We start from the raw sequence: 20,907 nt of genomic DNA on the forward strand, positions 1-20,907 counted from the left end.
TGCCAAGGCCCCAGCTAACACAGTAGCAGTGGAGGAGTCAGGGGGTGGCCCCCACACTATGGCCCAGAGGAAGGTAAGCAGGGCAGAAGCAGGGTGGTGCCCATGGAGCCAGCTTCCTCTCCCTCTTCTCCCCCCACGGCTGGGGAACACAGTAGCAGCAGCAGTGGTTATGGAGATGCCTCTAACAGCACAGTGGTGCCTGGGGCTACAAGGCCACTAGTACAGGAGTCAGTGCTGCTGCTCCAGAATCTGGCTCCCCCATACCTGCCACAGTGGTGGTGCCCTGAGACTGAGGCAACCTGGACACAGTGGGGACACCCACCACTCCGGTCACCCAGGAGTCAATTTCCACAACACTAACACCCACTGTGGCAACCCAGGAGGTGCAAGTAGTGCTGGTAAGAGAAAACAAAACTTGCTCTACAGCACCATCTACTGGGAAACAAAAGGAAGATCTCTAATTATCAATCTGCTGAATTAAGATCAAATGGTATCTGAACAAGAAGAGTCTGTCCCAAGTGTACAGAAAATGACAAGTCTCCAGAAACCAATCTCAAAGTCATGGAAGACTGAGATGTAAATGACAGAGAATTCAAGACGCAGTAATGAAGAAACTCAACGAGATACAAGAAAACTCAGAAAGGCAGTTCAATGAACTCAGGAATGAAATTAATGAAAGGAGTACTTTACCAAAGAGATTGAAACTATACAAAAAAACACACCCAAACAGAAATCTGAAACTGAAGAACTCAATAAATGAGATGAAGACTGCATTAGGGAGCACTGGAAATAGAGCAGGCAAGATGGAAGAGAGAATTCATGAGCACAGAAATCTGGAAATGATTCAGGTGGAATAAGAGAGAAAACCAAGAGTTAAAAAAGTGAACTCTATAAGAATGATCTGACTCCATTAGAAAAATGGGTACCCCAGAAGGACAGAACAGAGAGCCTATTCAAACAAATAATTGATGAGAACTTCACAATCCTACGTAAGGAATTGGGTATTTGAGTATGAGATGCTAATAGCTAATTATCTCAACACAAAAACTCCTTCTCTAAGACACATTATAAATTGTCAAAAGTTAATGGTAAAGAAAGAATTCTCAGGGCAGCCAGGAAAAAAATGACAGCAACCTACAAAGGAAACCCCATTGGATTATTATCAGATTTCTCAGCAGAAATCCTGTAGGCCAGAAGAGAGTGGAGTGATATATTATAAACTAGAGGTCCAGTGCACGAATTCATGCACGGGTTGGGTTCGGCCTGCCCTCCCCGATCGGCCCAATTGAGCTGGGCCAGCCAGGGGAAGGGGCCTTGGGTGGTTGGCCGACTGTCCCTGCCCCCTGGTTGAACTCCCAGTTGAGGGGACAATTTGCACATTAGCCTTTTATTATATAGGATACTGAAAGAGAGAAACCACCAACCAAGAGTACTATATCCAGCAGAGTTATTCTTTAGGTGTGAAGAAGAAATAAAGGCTTTCCCATATCAACAAAAGCTGAGGGAATTTACCACAAGATCTTCATTACAAGATATATTGAAAGATGCTCTTCTACCTGAAGCAAAAACACAAATGTATACAAAACTTTGAGTAAGGTGACAGACAGAATCACGATATAAAGGTTAAAGGGAAAGTAAGCATTAAAAATAACAATAGTTAGTACAATATGGTGATAATTCTTGTATCATTATCCCCATGGAGTTATCGGGAGACTGAAATAATAGACATGAAAAGTGCTCTATAAGATATACTAGTAAGGAGATTAAACATGTAAGATATCCCTATTTGGTAAAATACCAGGAATCTGTATCCCTTAAAATGTCCGACCTTGTACTCTACACTGACTGGGAGACAGACCTGTGAAAATTAGTCTTTACTCTTGAGGTCCATAAAATCACTGTGAACCAGGTTTCCTGCCACTCTCACAATGCCTTGGCTTATTAAGAACCTCTTTTATGTTCCTAATAGAGGCCCGGTGCACGATCCGGGCCGGGGAGGAACTTGGGAGGTTGGCCAGCCAGGGAGGGACCATGGGAGGGCTCCAGGGCATGTCCAGCCCATCTCGCTCAGTCCCGATGGGCCGGACTCCAGCAGCAAGCTAACCTACTGGTCAGGGTGTCTGCCCCCTGGTGGTCAGTGCATGTCATAGTGACTGGTTGACTGTCTGCCCCCTGGTGGTCAGTGCACATCATAGCAAGCGGTTGAGCGGCCTTAGCATATCATTAGCATATCGCACTTTGATTGGTTGTATGGCCGACCGGTTGACCGGACACTTAGCATATTAGGCTTTTATTATATAGGACTACAGGCCCAATGCATGAAATTTGTGCAAGGGGCTTGGCCCCTGCTTCCGTGGAGGCTGCCTCTGTCTCAGCCCCTGCCCACCTCGGCGGCCAGAGGCCTCTGCCTCGGCCCCGCTGCTGTGGCTTTGTCCGGAAGGATATCTGGTCTAATTAGCATATTATGCTTTCATTATTATAGATTGCATGCTTATGAACATGCAATTCCAAGCACAGGGCTGTGCTGGTAACTTCTCTGCTAGACTCTAGGTCTCCAGGTTAGAGTCACCACAGCCTCTCTGCATACACCCAGGAGTCACTGAGGGCTGCTGCCAGAGTCTCCTGCACGGGAAGCCCTCCTCCCAAAAGAGCCCCATCATGTGGTTTCCTCTGCAGGAGGCAGCGAGGTGTGGAGCCTCCTGAGAACAAGGTGCACATTAGTTTCCAGGAATCCTGTTCTCCAGGCCCGTGCCCCCTCCAGCACACCTTCCATCTACCCAGAGTACCCTGAAGGCAACCAAGAGGCATGAAGGGAGTGGAAAACTGGGCATAATGAAAGCAATCCCTTAGGGACACCCACTATGATTCGGAAACTGCACTGGGTAATGGGCCTTATGTCAAAGGCGAGTACCAGAGTGGTATGTCCACGTCATCCCCCACCCACGGGTATGTTATGAAAATGGGTAAGATGTTTTGGCTGCCACCATAATGGGGACTCGGGATGCTATATATCCTTCAATGTACGGTGCGGTGTACCTCTAAGAGGCAGAGCTAGAACCGATGACCTGGAAGAACAGGAAAGCAGCTTCCAGGAGGTTTTGAGAGAAACCTTCCTATCAGTAAGCTTGTCAATGAGGGAAAGGGATGCCTCTGAAGGTACCGAGCTCCAGGTTAGAGGGACTACCTTTAGGCAGGAGTCCTGAAGTGGGGATGTCCCTTTCAGCCACAAGAATCTGAAACTTAACAGGGTTATTTTGGCCAAAGCAGAAACACAGTCAACTGGCAGTCACTAAAAATAGTCTTCAGTTTCTGTTCTCTTTTCTTTTTTAAAAAATCTTCACCCAATAATATTTTTCCCATTGATTTTTAGAGAGAGAGGTAAGAAGGAGTGGGGGCAGGCGGGGGGGGGGGGAGAAGAGGGAGAGAGAGAGGGGAGGGAGAGAGAGAGAGAGAGAGAGAGAGAGAGAGAGAGAGAGAGAGAGAGAGAGAGAGAGAGAGAGAATGAGAGGGAGAGAATGAGAGACACTGATTGGTTGTTTCCCACATGTGCCTGGACTGGGCTGGGGATTGAACCTGCAACCCAGGTTTGTGCCCTTGATCAGGAATCGAACCTGTGACCTTTCCGTGTATAGGCTGACACTCTAACCACTAAGGCACACCAGCCAGAGCTGTCCTCTCTTTTCTAATTGCTAACGTGCTGATTCTTGCAGATAGCAGCTAACCTGCTGCTCAAATTAGCCAAGGCCTGACCAACAGAGGATGCCAGAGATGGTATTTAGGTCGAGCTTTTCACAAATGCTGAAACCACAGGTCTGGTGATTTCACTGCTAAATGTGTCCTTGTCAGTCTCTCAGAGAGGGGTGAGCACTGAAGCACTAACCAGAGTCCCTGTGGTCAGGCCACACAAGCCCTTTCTCCACGTCTCTATTCTGGTCCCTGTCTCATTAGACTGATCCGTCTTAGTTATGCGTGCACAGCTGTTCCTGGCATAGGTGGACTTACCCTCTATTTGTGGAGGTGCTTACCCGGTTCACTCACAAACTACCTTATCCAATTTGTCCGGGATGTACTATTAGGGAGAGAAATGATCCCAGATTCTTCAAATCAACTTGCTGTTCCTTCCAAAGACTTAGGGCAAGCATGTCAAACTCGTGGCCCGTGGGCCACATGTGGCCCACACGAATATTTTTTATTTTTTTTTCCACAATGAATATTTTTGTGGCTCAGCCAATATAACGGTATGTAAGAAACGTTTTAATAAAAATTTCATAACTTAATTTTTACAATACCCTGTTATACATAATTATTAATAACGAACTATAATGTTCACTAATGACTGATTACTATAATCATGTTGCATTCATTTCCCTTACGCGCAGGCGCACCATTTCTCTCCAATACTAGCAGCGAGTATTTTAGCAGCCGATGGCCAAGTCATTAGTCTTGTATTGACTTGTTTGGTGTGCGCAACAGGAAATATTTCGCTTTCAGAGAACAAGAAAAATAGGTTTATTTGCATGATGCTTATTAACTTGTGCAGTTATTCAGTGCCTAGTAAGTTAATGTTAAAAAAATATTAATTTTTATTAAAATGTTCTATTATTTTATGTTAACGATTACTCATTTATTTCAGCCCTTGGTATTTAACATGTTTCTATCGAAATAAACCTATGTTTCTATGAAAATTGAAGTTTTTTATTGTTGTTTTTTTTTTGTGGCCCACATAAGGTTAAACCTTATTTATTTGGCCCGTGTTAGCCTTTGAGTTTGACATGTTGACTTAGAGGGTTGATGAACAAAAATTTTTATTGTCATATTACTCATGGATATGTAGGCATAGAATAAAACTAATATATTTGTACAATATATTTTTCAAAGCTGTTTCACATCTGTTATTCTAATGTTACATTAACATACAGAATTATGCGGGGTGTGGGTTACTGTCTCTATGAGACAGATGTGAAAAATGGTGTTCAGAAAATATAGTTTGCTCAAGGTCTCATAGGAGAATGTGGGGTCAGAATCTGAACCCCGATCTTCCAACTCCAAACCTGACCTTGTTTTTGGGACCTTTCACTATACTGTGTGTATGTGCGTGTTTATGCGTACACGTGTGGGTGCGCGTGCGCGGCATAGGCTGGGGTGTCACGGGGGCTCCGGCACTCACCTGCTGATCCTGCAGCTTCACTCCGACGACTCTGAAGGTGCTGCTGGCAGTGTTGTGGTAGATGTTGATCCGGCTGAAACCCTGCTGGCCGGGTTTGATGGGTACCCATTTCTTACTGGTGTCATCGTAGACCATCACGGAAGCCCGGGCTTGGCAGATACTCTGTTCACTGCAGAGCAAGAGAAAACTTCAGTGTCAGGGGCAGCCACGAGGGATGGAAGCTGGCTTTGCCCTTTTCTGAGCCAGAGGCCACCTGCTATTGCCACAGGGAAACCTCCTAACTGCCAGAGCTCCCCGCTGCCTGTGGGAGGGCTGCTCCGGGAGGTGGAGAGTCATTCTCCAGAGACCCCGGGGCTGGAGAGGCGTGTGCTGTGCCAACACTCTCAATAGCGCGGAAAAGACGCACAGCTTTCCTTTTAGGGAAAAAGGCGCTTGAATGGGGAAGGAATGCCAATTGGCCAACTGTCTCCTCTCCAGTCCTCCAGGCACTGTGTGAAATAAGGTAACGCATGAGAGCGCTGGGCTTTACAATCTGTGAAGTAGCCACAATCACCCCACTTTGTAGATGAAACAATAGAGGCTTTGAGACTTGGGAAAACTGATACCAATTCACACAGGAGTTCAATGATTACATTTGGGATTTCCAACCAGTTCTGTCCGACTGTGGAGCACACGACAAAGACCATCTTCTTCACAACAGCCAACGAAACGCTCTGTGTGTGATACTGTGACAGGGCACCATCACACAAGCTCCGTAGACAACAGAACATGAGGCGATCTTCTCCAAACAGAGCGAGAGCAATCCAAATAAACACCTGGCTGCACCTGCTTTGCTGTACACATTTAGTAATAAGCAATGTCATCTGTTCAGAATATGACAGGAAACCAGGGAAGAAGCAAAAGAAACCCCTGGGAGAGGAAACAGCCGTCGCTGAAACCAGGCACTCCTGCCACTGAACACCAAGGAAGGCCGCTGCCTTTGCACACCGGCCTCCTCATCCTGAGCAGCTACTTTCTCAGTCTTCAGCGCATCAGAACCTCAGGTTAGAAAGGTAAGGCCCGGTTTTAAAGGCAGGTGCACAGACAACAGTGAGGCATGGCCGCTATCAGAGAGGGATGCCATATGAACACAACTGCGTTAGAATTAGAAGCAGAAGTCAAAGCCCAACAATTTGAGCCCAAATAATTTATTTATTTTTAAAAATATATCTTTATTGACTTCAGAGAGGGAGAGGGAAAGAGAGATAGAAACACCAATGATGAGAGAGAATCATTGACTGGCTGCCTCCTGCATGTTCCCTACTGGGGATCAAGCCCACAACCTAGGCATGTGCCCTTGACCAGAATCGAACCTGGGACCCTTCAGTCCGCAGGCTGACTCTCTATCCACTGAGCCAAACCAGCTAGGGCGAGCCCAAATAATTTAGTAGAAGCAAAAGTGTGTGCACTAATTTGACGGTCATCAAAATAAGCCCAAGCTGTCGGGAAAAGTGACATTATGGTCACCTTACCATATTTCTTGGAGGGAAATAAAATATTTGAAAAAGGTCCCACTCTCAGCCCCAGTGGTTACTGGATGACGAATCAGTGGCTTTTAGGAGATCGGCCCTGGGTGACTTGGAAACCTCCACCTGGCCAACGTAGTGGGTGGTAAGTGTCCCCGAGGGTTGAGCTTTCTCAGGACCTGCTCGGCTCCCTGCTGACGTGGATGGCGGAGGATCAGTGTACAGATGATCATCATCAACATCATCATCATCATCATCACCACAGTGGCTCAGTGGACTGTGCAGACAAGCCTTCCCACATGTCCCCTCACTTCCTTTCCCATGAGTCCCTCGCACATTTCACGGGTCCAGCCAGCGGCATCACGTGGCAGTGCTGGGTGTCGAACCCCCTGGGAAAGCCTACGCTGGGCCTCAAACTTGCTGTCGACCCCCAGCTCTGCTCTGGGGTTTCAGGGTCCAGGGTACCTTGATGTCAGCTGTCCACACCTCACGCTGGGGATTCTGTCCGGGAACAGAAGTGAGTCGCAAGGGCCTTTTTGTGCAATTGTGCCGCAATTTTCCCCCCATAGTTCACCATTCATTTAACAAACATTTAAGGGGAAGTCGGTGATGAGCAAAATAGGCATGGTCTTCCCAGAAGAGAGCCATGTGATACCCTCAGGGAGAGAGAAACCAGCGCTGAGCTCTGCCTTCTGGCGCCTGAAACCTCACTCGATTGTATTTTTCTATTGATTTTTAAAGAGAATGGAAGGGAGGGGGAGAGACAGAGAGAGAAACATTGATGTGAGAGAGGCACATCTATTGGTTGTTGCCTTCAGTATGCACTCCGACTAGGGTGGGGATTGAGCCTGCGACCAAGGTATGTGCCCCTGACTGGAACAGAACCCATGACCCCTTCAGTCCGAGGGCTGATGCTCTATCCACTGAGCCAAACCAGCTACAGCCCACTTGCCTTTTAAAAAAGAGAATATGCTTAGGCAGAGGTGCCCTCCCCCTGGCTAGGCCTTTGGGCCTTGTCTTCACGAAGTCTGGTAGAAATTACACTGTACACAGAAACAGACAGACCTCGGATTAAATCAGTTTCCTTCCAGTATAAACTGACTAGGATCAAGTTACGGGCTAAGCTGTGTCAATGCCATGCTGAGCCGCCCTGGACGGCCTCAGGGGCTGGGAGAGATCGGAGGTGCAGCCTGGTGTCAGTGAGCACAACAAGGATGTTACTGAGCCTGAGGGATGTGGGCTGAAACCCCGCTCCACGGCTTGCTGGCACGTGACCACAGAGGCCCTGCGGTGCTGTAGAGCCGAGTGTGACAGCCACTGTCCTCACAGGGCCCGTGCCGGTGGCAGGGCGGCGCTCTCCAGAGCCCCCGGGTGGCGGCCATGGAAGTGCCTTTCAGAGCTCCAGGAGAGCCTGTGACGGAGCTGACCAGTGGTCCCAGCGGCCACCTCTCTGGATGCCACCATGTCGCACAGAGGCCATGCTTCTCCAGGCTGCTTCGTCAGTGCCCGACACAGGCCTCCTCGATGGGGAAACCCTGCTCAGTCTACTCAGCAGCCTGTGCGCTGTGGTCTGAGAGGTTCCCACTCAGTCCGTCCTTCCTGCTCTCTCGCTGGCACAGATGTCGGACCTGCACCCTGGCCTGAAGCCGCCTGCCTGCCTGCTCCCTCCATTCTGCACTGATGTCCCCAGGGCCTTGGCCTCTGCTTCTTAGAAGATCCAAAGCGACATACCTGCTATAGTGTAGGTTCTCCGAGGGCAGGCCCGCCTCATTCTCTGCTGTGCCCTGGAACCTGGCACAGACCAGGTGCTTCATAAATGCTTAGTGTAGACCAGGGGTGGGCAAACTTTTTGACTCGAGGGCCACAATGGGTTCTTAAACTGGACCGGAGGGCCGGAACAAAAGCATGGATGGAGTGTTTGTGTGAACTAATATAAATTCAAAGTAAACATCATTACATAAAAGGGTACGGTCTTTTTTTTCAATAGTTTTATTCATTTCAAATGGGCCGGATCCGGCCCGCGGGCCGTAGTTTGCCCACGGCTGGTGTAGACTCTCAGGGCTGAACAGAATCCTTGAGACGTCCCGATCCACTCTCATGCCCAAAATGACATGCGTTCTAAGTGGCCCTAAGTGGACGCCGAGCCTCTGAATGAACTGCCAGCGCGGGAAACCTGCCCCCCAAAGCAGCCACCCCGCTGAGGAGTGGTCTCGGCTGGGAGGCATCCCTCCTGTTCTGGGACAGGCCACGCCCTGCCCTCCAGAGTCACAAAGGTGTCTGGACAGCGCATGACAGTCCAGTGGACAACTGAAGGGACACCTTGGTTCTTCCATCCATTATTCCCAGGACATCGCCCCCTTGCCACCTGTCACTCTCCTCTAGTGAGTCCTGACTTGTCACATTTTCTCTGAGTGTCTGGGTCCTACGATTGGATATGACCATGGCATCTTAGTCTGACAAACACAGATGCCAGTGAGTCAAAAACATGTAGTGACGCAGAGCCGAGTGTGACAGCCACTGTCCTCAGAGCTCACGGCCACTCAGGAAAGCGGTTAGGGATTACACCTTCCCTGGAGGGTGGGGAGCCAGGGAGCCTCTCTGCAGGCAATGCTGTGAGTGCCCCCAGATGGAGAGCTTTCAGCCCAGCAAATCCGGAAGGGGTGGGGGTGGGGTGGGGGGTGGGGGGAGAGCAGAGGCAGGGAGGCAGGGCCAGGGGTGCTTGGACGGATATAAAGAAAGTACCCACTGCTGTGCTTGCCCCTAGTAGGTGCTCAAACACCAATAGTGATTTTTCTTACTGTAACTATCACCACGGGTTCCTTTTCCTGCTGCTGTTTAACACCAGGTTCAAACTGAACTTGTGGTTAACCAAACCCCCTGCTGCCCCGCCTCCGTGTGAACAGCATTTGTCTACCTGCTTATTTCATTCCCACTGACAAGACCTAAGTGCCAGGAAAGACCCACTCACTTATTCTGCTTCAGGGTTGTCTTGCTTACCATCCGTTTTTTTAAAAAAATATATTTTATTGATTTTTTACAGAGAGGAAGAGAGAGGGATAGAGTTAGAAACACCTATGAGAGAGAAACATTGATCAGCTGCCTCCTGCACACTCCCTACTGGGGATGTGCCTGCAACCAAGGTACATGCCCTTGACCGGAATCGAACCTGGGACCCTTCAGTCCGCAGACCGACGCTCTATCCACTGAGCCAAACCGTTTAGGGCAAGGGGGTTTTAAAATCCTCACTGTACCCAAAGGCTTCAGAACCTCCATCTGTCTACATCACGTATCATTTGAGGAAAGTACCTTTGACAGACAAGTATTTTCTTTTTAAGTATATTATTTTTGAATGACTGCACTGTGTTTTGTGTGTTTTTTTTTTAACACGAACACACAAATATCCTTTACTAAGTTTAGAAAGTCTGTCCCTATGTCCTCCCCACGGGCCCCATACACTTTGTGCCTGTGTAGATGCGGCCTCAGTGCTCCCCATCCTGTCTGGCTCTGAGGAACCATGTGGGGCTGGAGAAAAGCTGCAGCCGATACTCACAGGGCTACTTTTATGTGATCAAACAACCAGCTGAGAAGTGGGAATAATTAGTGAAAATGCAGTTGGGTTTGAGCTACCAGATCGATGCACCCCCTCTCTCCCCTCTCATCCCCCCCGGACCTAACAGCTGCTCCGAGCAGTGTCACTCGCTCGGTCTAAGGTCTAACCCTTGGGAAAGCGCAGGTTCCTGCCCCACCACCCCACTCCCTACTGACCAGGAATGAGTTTCTGAATTTGTCCCAGGCCGGCAGCCGCCAGCCGCCAGCCCAGCCACACTCTGCCTGTGTACAGGCACCTGGACTCCCTCCCTACCCTGTGAATACCTGTCAGGGCTTTTCCAGGCATTCCCTACGAGAACCTGAAGAACAGTGTAAGTTCACAAGCTGGGGCAGAAGGGTGTAAAGCCAAAAAGGCGACAGAAAGGAATAGGGCTGATCACAAGAGGCTTGCGGGTGGAGAGCATATGCTCAGGGTTGAGCTGGAAGAAGTCCAGCACCTAGGCCTGCGCTCATGTCTGCCTCTCAGCACGGAACTCACCAGTCTGTCCTGCTTCTCAGGGTCTGCCCCACTGGACTGTGAGCTCCCTGAAGGCGGGGCTTGCTTTTCCTTTGTCAACCCAGCCTTGTATGTTGTAGACAGACACAGGTGCTCGCTGAAGAAATGATTGTGAAGAAGAGCGTTCATGATGGTGTGGCCACAGGCACGTGCCTGCAAACCCTACTCTACTTATTCTCAGAGAGCAGCTGCCAAACAAGAGCGCCTGCTATAGATTAGCATCAGGTTCTCTGTCTTGCCACGGCCTGAGATCAGTCAGGAAATGCAACTCTGAGGGTGGGCCTACTGTGCAGAGCGGGGCGGCTGCTGCCTCTGACAGTGCGTCTCACTGGCCAGTTCCGGGGAACGCAGAAATGCGGGCACCGGCCTCCGCTCCTCCGGAGGCTCAGCCGAGGAGCCACATTCTTTGCAGCCTGGATCTCTTACTGGAAAGGCAGGCCCACAGCCTCCCTGTCTCTCCCCAGCGCTGGCAGTGGCCCTGCTCGATGCCCCGACTTGGCTCCCTTCAGAGGGAACCACCCATCGCTCTGTCCATCATGTCTCCCCAGCAGGACTGGGAACCCTGTTTGCCGAGGATGGAGGGACTTCCTGGGAGGTAGGACCTTCAGCGTAAACCCAGGACAGTCCCAGCAAACCAGGGTGCGTGTCACCCTCTGGGAACTCGTGCTCTCTCACCCCAATGACGATCACAGGGTTGAGCACCTAATGAGTTGATGGGAGCTGGCTGCTGTGAACTGGCACCTACTCTAGACCCAGCTCTCCCTTTACCGCCCGTTGGCTGCCCACTCGCTTCCTCTTTAGGTGTCTACTGGCACCTGGCCTCTGTCCCTAATATACTCATGGTCCCTAACAGATCCTACTTGATGGCCCCTTTGCTCTAACTCATGCCGTTCCCTCTGCCTGGGTGCTTTTCCAGCCTAGGCTGCCAGTAATTGCTACGTATCCTAACGTCACCTCATTTAGAAAGGCCTCCTGAAGGTACAGGGCAAGGGCCACGTCCCCGCGACTGGCTCCCCCGCAGGGTGATCAGGGCTCAGGCCAAAGTTCCCTTCCCCATTTACACCTGGATTTCTAAAACAGGGCAGATTCTTTGCTGGTTCCAGGAACCTGGTCCTTGCTCTCCTGTGACGCTACGCACACCCTGCCTGGTGCGGATCAGGGAGGGAAGGGCAGTCTGTCCACACAGCCCAGCGGGCAGCCCGGTGGTAAGGCCTGGTCTGACAGCAAAAGCATCCTCCGGACATTTGGGCCAGTTACAATGACTTCCTGGTGTTCCTCAAGCAGTTAAAGAAGATGCTTCCTCTGCCTCATAGGCGTTCTCCTTCCTACATCCACAGGTTTGCACCTCAGCGTTGCTCAAAGCTCAGGTAGTGTCGCTGCCTTCGGAGAACACCTGTTCATTCATTCCCACTCACTGGTCACTACCAAGAGGAAGGCCCTCGGCTGGACCCTGGGAAGGGTGTGGCGTGTCTCTGTCCTTAAGGAGACCCCATCTAGCAGGAAAACCAGGCAGTTACAAAATGGCACAGGACAGTGCTATTGTGTTTTTCTATATGAGGGTGCCCAGTACCCAGCTGGTGCTGTCTGTGCCAAGGCCCCAGGAGCCTCTGGTTACTCTCCAGCTTTCAGGGGGGCCAGTTAGAGCTCATCTTCTTCCTGAGACCATGAGCCTCCTGAGGGCAGCAGGTCTGACCACCAGGTCCCCCTCCACACCCCCTTGGGTGGCACGGTAGGTACTCATTAACAGACACGGGCTCAGTAGCTGCAAAGGGAATAAGCGAGTGAGGGAGCAGCGGGAGGCCAGAGGGAAGTTGCTATAAATAAATGTGCCCAAAGCCAAGCAGAAGCAGAGCCAGTTTGTGAAATCCTGACTTGTTTACTTTCAATATATAAGCCAGGAAAGTGAACCTGAAAAGCAGGCTGAGAATCAGAGCGGCCACACCAAGAACGCAGGCTCTGGTTACCTGTCCGGGGCTCCAGGGGCTCCAGGACAGGGCGCGCTTGCCCTCACCTCCCAGGACCACGACTGGGAACAGCACCTGCCAGTTCAGTGGCCCCTGCAGGTCAAAGCCTGTGATTTCATGTGATGCTCAAAACAATGATTAGGAGGGAGAGATCACCTTTACCCACTTTACACTAAGTGACTGATCCAGAGTCCGCTAAGGCAGGGAGACACCCCTGGCCGGGACCCCACCTTCCTCCTCCTTTCTCTGGAGGCCTCTCCTTCAGGCTTCTCAGGTCTCGCTCCCTCAGTGGGTCCGTGGACAAACTGATGCTCTAACCACTGAGCAACACCAGCCAGGGCTAAATGCTTGCTATGAGTTTGCCTAGTTTTGCCAGGTATTGTATTTCTCAACCTTCAAGGATTCCTTGGGGGTGGGAGGGACCACAACTCACCTTCTATCTGGCCACCCCCATTTTTCCTATCTCTTTTCCTGCATTCGTTTACAAAATAAACCAAGCCAACACCCCATTTAACACCCCATTTGCTGAGTATTGACCATGTACCAAATATATTCCAAGGCCCAGTTCTCAGACAAAACTCAACCTTCTCTTGAATAAAAGACGTGGTCTCTGTTAATGGGGGGAGCCCACAGTGTACAGGTGTGTGTCAAGTGCTGTGGGTACAAGGAAGGGCACGCTTCATCCTGCCAGGGAGGAGTGGACCGTTTCAGGCAGAGCGAACAGCAGCAGCAAAGGCTTGGAGAGGAGAGCGCAGCATCCTCAGCCATCAATCACCTGGGCCCCGTAGCTGCTCCAGGCTCATCAGGGGGAATGAGAAGACCTACAATAGGGGTGTCATCACCAGGTCCCGTCAGTGACTGAGAAACAGGCTGGGAAGCACAGCCTCATCAGAGCTGAATATCTGCGAGTACTTTTTTTGGATGGAGGAAACAGGCCTGGAGAGGGAAGTTTCTCAATGTCCTGCGGCTAATATGTGGAGGGGCTGGGACTAGGTTATAGGGCTTCCTGCTTCACTTAGTAAAACATGTTTACTACACGTGACATCACCTTTTATATGTCATTTTCCCCAGAACCATTTGAAAGTAAGTTGCAGATATACTGCAATCCTAAGGGGTTCAACCTACATCCTTTAAAATAATGACATTCTAATATGTAGCTTAAATACCATTATTGTACCTAAGAAAATTAATAATTTACCCAATTGTCCCTAAAATGTTTTAATCTTTAGAGATCCAGCATCCACTTCACGTGTTACATTGGGGTTGTCTATTTACCCTCTTTTTAAAGCTGGAAAGTTAGGCCATTTTTTTTTGTTTGTCATTGATACTAATTTCTGTGTGTGAAGAGTTTAGGCCGATTATCTTGTAGGTTGTCCCTATTCTGGATTGTTTCCCCTGATTAAATTCAGAGCAAGAATGGGACACAGGTGACAGTGGAGACCTATTGTGTCACATCCCACCAGGCAGCCCCTAATGCCAGTTGCCTTCTCTCTGAGAGGCAAGGTGGGTGCAGGGGGTGATCGCCAGGTCTCTGCAACAAAAAGGTACATTTCCTCTGGGCAACTGGTGAGTCACCCGCAGGGTGACTGTTTTTCCTTAATGGGGACATGCTTGAGACAGATTTAATGTGTTCCAATGTTCGTTCTGAAATAGTTCACACCTGTGAGAAGGTTCCCCTGATACCACCACCCAGACTAGGACATGTGCTGCCTCCTGGGCGGTGCGTTCAGGGGGAGCCCCTGCGTCCCCTCCCAGTCCCAGCCCCCGCCATGTCTCCATCGTGCTTTTCGTAGTACAGTCATCACTGAACATTCCCAGTGGCTCTCAAAACTTTTTGTCTCAGGACCGCTTTACACAGATGAATATTACCGAGTTTGTCAAAAAGCTTCTGTTTTTGTCAGTTATGACTGTCCATATGTACCATATTTGAAATGAAAACTGAGAACTTTTAAAACACAAGCACACATTGCATTACTTGTCACAGTGATAATGTCAACACATGTCATGTGGCCTCTGGAAAATTCCACTGTTCACTCATGACATAAGAGTGAAAAAGGCAAATAATGTCTCAATATGGTTATAAATATAGTTTTGAGTCATAGACCACTAAAAAGTAGGCCTCCTGACCACATTTTGAAAACAGTGAACTGGATTTGCATATATTAACATGCAGAAATTTGAATGGTGATGTTCAAGCCCCGTTTTTATGAGCATGAGAACTGAAGAAAGGCTCTTGGTAAATAAAGAATAAATTTAGTGTTAAACCCGGACATCTTTGCTTCCATCCAGATTGGGTGGGACGATCAGACTGCGCGTCATGTTACTCAAGATGTTCTTCACCTTTTCTCCACTATAGCTCTGTCCCAGATGCTCGGACAGCTGGTCTCGCCTCTCTGGGAAAACATCCACCAACTGTTGGGAGAGTCTGAACCTGTCTCACACCCACACTTTCTTTCAAGGCTCTCAACACAGCCCTTCCTTTGGGGAGCCATCTGATAGGCCATGTGGACATTAGGCTACTATTACTAGTACACATTCCAATCTATCCCCAGAGTCTGTGACTCTGACCACTTGTGGAAGTGGAATGAGTTTCAACACAGCCTTGGGACAGCTGTGAAGAGCTGGCTGGGCCGAGGACTGGGGCAGTATGCTCATCTCTGAGGGTGAATTAACAGCCCAGCTAACATCCCTGCCCATCAGCATGGCGACTCGGCTCAGTTCAATGAACACCTGCTTGAGGGCACTGCATTACCTAGGCACAGCGATGGTCAGAAATGAGTAACCCTGCCTCCTGCCCGGAAGAGTCTAGGCAGGGAGGGCAGATGGTGAATGAAGGGATGATGGGCAGAGAAATGTCCGGGAGCGACAGGACAGAGAAGGCCTCTCTGTCTCATGGCATCCACCATGTGAGATCAGAGACTGTAAAGGGTAACTCTAACCCTCACTCTGCAATTTGGGACCAGTTCCTTCGAGAGGTTATAGCAAAGTCTAGCTTCTGAAAATACAAGGGACCTAGCTTCACGTCCCAGCTCTGCCAGTGATGCCAGTGGGACTGGGACGAGTAACCTCACTTGGCTGACCCTGGTTTTCGTGTCTATAAATGGGAATGACAGCAGAGCACCCGAGGATGAGGATTAAATACAGTGTATGCAACACAATTAGCATGATGCTTGGCCTGTAACCCAAACGGGGAGGGCTGTTGTTATTTTCTCTTTTATGGGTTCAATTTCTGAAGAGAAGCCACTGGACGAGACCAGTTCCCAACCACCTGGCGCCCAGGACACCTGAGGAACACGAACACTCTCATGAGATCACTCGTGTCCATTATGCTAATGCTGCTCACGGAGAGCACACAGCATTCTCTGGAACAGAAGACAGAGTAGCTCCAAGAAGCTCCCAAATGATCTGGCTGCACATCCAGGGGAAGAGTAATGGGACCCCATGGCCTCCGAGACCCCGGGCCTCAATATCCCGATCTGTGCACCTCTCAGCTGGAGCAGCCAGGTACTATCACACTTCAAATTCATCACCAGGAGCAATGCAATACTTATGGCTGAGGTGGAGGGCAAGACCCTGAAGCACCCCTAACCTAGATGATCTAGTGCAGACAGACCATCTCCGGTCTCCTAGGTCCTTTCAAGATGGAAACCTCTCGGATTTCTACAATTAACTAGTAAAAAGACCTTTAAAAATATCGCATGGCTTCCTCCCCACTTACTTCTGAGACCATTCCCTGCAGTCAGCAGCTGACATTTAAAAAAAATTTTTTTTAAATTGATTTCAGAGGGGAAGGGAGAGAGAGATAGAAACATCAATGATCAGAGAGAATCATTGATCAGCTGCTTCCTGCACGCCCCCTTACTGGGGATCGAGCCCGCAACCCAGGCATATGCCCTTGACTGGAATCGAATCTGGGACCCTTCAGTCTGCAGGCCGGAGCTCTATCCACTGAGCCAAACCAGCCAGGGCGAGCAGCTGACATTTATAACTGAAAGAGACTTGGTTCCTCCGGACTCTGGAAGTAAGCATGCTCCTGAAGTGGGAAGTTTTCTGTTCTCCACAGCTGCACCCACGAATTCTTTAACCCTCAAGGTAAATGACTAAAATGATAGAAAAGTGGCTGGAAGGAGCAGGAGTAAAGCCAACCATGAAAACCCAGCATGTGTGCCCGGTCCTGTTAGATCCTGGGCTCTGCCCGCCGGAGCATCATCGGGCAAGTTCTACTCACTGTAATGTCAGTTTTAGCAACTCACACAGCTGCTTCCAGAGAGCCTGAGTGTCCTGGAAAACTCCAGTCCTTCCTCAAGACCCACATGACTGTGAGCAAGTGCCCGGGCTGGGCTGCCTTGCCCACAAAGCCAGTGATAGCACCTTCCTCATCTGCCCTACAGGGTGAGACCAACCAAATAAGAAAATTGGGCCCTGGCTGGTAGCTCAATTGGTTAGAGCATCATCCTACTATGACAAGGTTGCGGGTTCGATTCCCAGTCAGGGCACATTACAAGAATCAACCAGTGAATGCATAAATAAGTGGAACAAGTAGATGTTTCTCTCTTTCTCTTTTTCTAAAATAAAAGTTGGTAAAACTGCACTTTGGACACCGTGAAGGACTTTTTAAGCAGGGATTTTAACTTTATGCTAAGATCCGAAGCCGTAATGAGTTAATCAAATAAATGCCCCAAATCCCAGGAGGCAAAGGTGGTTCATCACCCACCATCTTTCCTGGAGTTAGCTGTAGGGCAGAGGAGTCCTGTCAGATGTAAGGTCACCTTCAGAGAGCCCTCGCCCGGTTAACCAAGCAGAGGCTGCCCTGCTGTGGCCCACAGTCGTGCCAAATAGCAACAGTCCAGGTGCTGACGGCCCAGGCAGTCCAAGTCTCAGGCTGAGGTCAGGACTCTGTTTTTACAGTTCATGAAGTTTCCATTGTGAAAGGAACCTCAGTTCTTCCCTCTTTGCTCCACATTCAGAGAAAACAACCTGAATGTTTCCAGGCTGGAGAGACGAGCCAGGACCATCCATAGCACCTGAGCCAAACCACAAGCATCTTAGACAGATCAGACCCCCTCTACACAGAGAAGCCATTAAAGGTCACAGGCATCCAGAGACACAGGCCGTGCAATGGGCAGACCAGCAGAGGGAAAGTGCCCGGCTGTCAGTATCTTGCTGTGTGACCCTGGGTAAGTTCTATGCCCTCTGCTCTGCTCCTGGATCTCCCCACTGTACAACAGGGGGCCTGGGATGATTTCTATGGCCCCGTCAGCTCTACACCATTATGATTCTAGGCTTTCTCTTGACAACCCCCTGTCCCCTTTTTGGTCCCAGTACTCACACCATGGCCATGGCTGGAAGGCGTTAGCACAGGGAACCCGAAGAGTTGAGTCCTGTACTCCTACCAGGTTCCGTTGATCACAGGACCACAGACCCTCCGGAGGCAGCAACTTGATTTTTAGTCTCTACTTAAAACCAAACAGGAAAAGGAAGCTGAACCAGAGACAAAGGGGAAACAAACCCCAGTTGGAAACTGAAAGCTAGGTAGAAAATGGAGAAACAGGCTCCCAGGCAGAGCCCCACCAGCGTGGGTGGCCGAGAGCCACTGTGGGGCCTGAACCACCACCCACAGTTGCAACCTCAGGCTTCCAAGTGCTTCCTGCAGAGGCAGGGGCTGGGGTGGGACTGGGCTGTGGTGCTGCCTCACTGCTAACCCTCCAGCCCTATCTCAGAGCCCCCTGACAGGGCCAGGCTTGGGCTCTCCCATCTGTTATAGGTGGCGGCTCAGTGCGCATGCTCCCTACAGGCCTTTATGAAAAGCTCCAAGACCTCAGAAGCATCCTCACTCATCTTCCAGAGAAGAAGACTACATGATGATGTTGTAATAGCTTGCTTAATAGTTTACTCTGGTAACCATTTAAATATATAAATAAATTGTTTTATTGCTTAAAGCATTACAAAGAGTATTATATATGTCTCCTTTTTTTTTCTCCCCTTGACCTTCCCCTAGCCTCCCATACCCCCCAGTGTCTTGTGTCCATTGGTTATGCTTATATGCATGCATACAAGTCCTTCGGTTGATCTCTTACCCACCCCCCCACAACCCTCTCCGGCCTTCCCGCTGTAGTTTGACAGTCTGTTCGATGTTGCTCTGCCTCTGTATCTATTTTTGTTCATCAGTTTATAATGGTCTTAATTATCCATAAATGAGTGAGATCATGTGGTATTTTTCTTTCATTGACTAGCTTATTTCACTTAGCATAATGCTATTTTATTGATTTCAGAGAGGAAGGGAAAGGGAGAGAGAGAAATATCAATGAGAGAGAATCATGGATTGGCTGCCTCCTGCACACCACACACTGGGGATCGAGCCCACAACCCGGGCATGTGTCCTTGACTGGGAATTTAACTGTGACCTCCTGGTTCATAGGTTGATGCTCAACCACTGAGCCACACCGGCCAGGCTCTGGTAATCATTTTGCACTTCTTTTGGGGAGCTGCTTCTCTCTAATGGTGATATTTCAGTCAGTGACTTAGGGCCTGAAAGGAACATGCTTGGGGATTACTGGAAACCTGGTGTCACTTGTTCTGTAAGTAACCTGGGCTTCAGTTTCCTCAAGTGTGAAAGGGGGCTGCACAGGGTCCTCATGAAGATGATAAGATCCATTCATTCCCAATCTTTCATTCAAAATTTCCTAGGAACCCAGAGTTACACATTGTGCTAGAAACTAGAGACAAAACACGGAAAAGAACACAACACTTGTCCTAAAACAGCTCCCACAGTTTAGCAAGGAAGAGACTGACATGTTAGCAAATAGATGTAATAAAATGTTGTTATTGAAGAGTAAAAACCAGCTGTACAGAGTACAGTACAAAAGGAAGATCAGCTCTGACCGGGGAGCTGAAAGCACTTTGAACGCTGACAGTGTATCCTGCAAGGCTTTCAGCACTGCACAAGGTGCAAACCACAAATTTTGACGTGTTATGGCTTTTGTTTTCTTTTAGTTCAAAATATTTTCTATTTTTCCTTGTGATTTCCTCTTTTATCCATACATCATTTTAGATTTTGTTTAATTCCTAAATATTTGGTGTTTTCCTACATCTGTTACTATTATTTCTTTTTAAAAGAAAGCTTGATTTATTTATTTTTATTTAAGAAAGAAAGGGAGAGGGAGAGAGAAACATCAATGATGAGAGAGAATCATTGATTGGCTGCCTCCTGCACACCCCACAGTGGGGATGGAGCCTGCAAGCCGAGTATATGCCCTGACTGGGAATTGAACTGTGACCTCCTGGTTCATAGGCCAATGTTCAACCACTGAGCAACACCGGCTGGGCTGTTAAGTTATTTATTTTTAATTTAATTCTACTATGGTCAAACAACATACTTAGTATGATTTCTTTTGTTTTTCCTGGTATGATTTCAGGCCTTTAACATTTATGGAGACTTGCTCTAAGGCCTGGCTTGGTGAATGTACTATGTGCACAAGGAAAGAACATGCATTCTGAAATTAGGGGCAGCATTCTAGAAACGTCAATTAGGTCCAGCAAGGCCATTCAGACCTTCTACGTCCTTACTGGTTTGTTGTTGATTTGTTTGTTTTTGTCTAATTGTTCTATCAACCGCTGAGAGAAAGGTTTAAGAAGATCTCCAACCGTGATTGTGGATTAGTCTATTTTTCTTTAATTCTGCCCATTTTTATTTCAGGCATTTTGAAGCTCTTGTTAGGTACACATACTTTTATGACTCATATCTTCCTGATGTGTTGACCCTTTTCTCAGTATGAAATGTCCTTCTTTATCACTGGCAGCACTCGTCTTTAAGTTGATTTCATCTGATATTAATGTAGCTATTTGAGCTTTTTAATGCTATCTGCTGGGTATACCTTTTTCCATCCTGTTGCTGCTGTAACACATTACCACAGGCTTATAGCTGGTAACAACACAAATTGATTATCTTCGTTTTGTAAGATAATAGTAGGTGAGAAGTCTGACACAGATCTCAGGTGTTGCAAGCACTGTTTCCTTCTGGTCAGGGCACATATTCTAGAGAATCATTTCCGTGCCCTTTCCAGCTTCCAGAAGCCACCTGCCGCCCCCCGGCTCAGGGCCCCTTCCTACATCTTCTCAGCTAGAGTGCAGCATCACTATGACTTCTCTTCCATCCCAACATCTATT

General features: G+C 48.8%; 1 protein-coding gene across 6 annotated transcripts in view; it reads right to left on the reverse strand.

Moving 5' to 3' along the window:
* Positions 1-20,907, reverse strand: part of EVL (Enah/Vasp-like) — a 112,706-nt gene that overhangs the window by 36,215 nt on the left and 55,584 nt on the right. For 5 of the 6 annotated variants that reach the window (XM_036317222.1, XM_036317221.1, XM_036317220.1 and 2 more), the window contains exon 2: positions 5,168-5,336. In XM_036317222.1, the coding sequence (XP_036173115.1) occupies positions 5,168-5,336 (169 nt within the window). Of the gene's footprint in view, positions 1-5,167; positions 5,337-18,070; positions 18,251-20,907 lie in introns of those variants that run through there. The other variant, XM_036317212.1, reaches the window with a different exon arrangement.

This window comes from Myotis myotis, unplaced genomic scaffold (genome assembly GCF_014108235.1).
Source record: "Myotis myotis isolate mMyoMyo1 unplaced genomic scaffold, mMyoMyo1.p scaffold_m19_p_1, whole genome shotgun sequence".
NCBI classification, from domain to species: Eukaryota; Metazoa; Chordata; class Mammalia; order Chiroptera; family Vespertilionidae; genus Myotis; species Myotis myotis.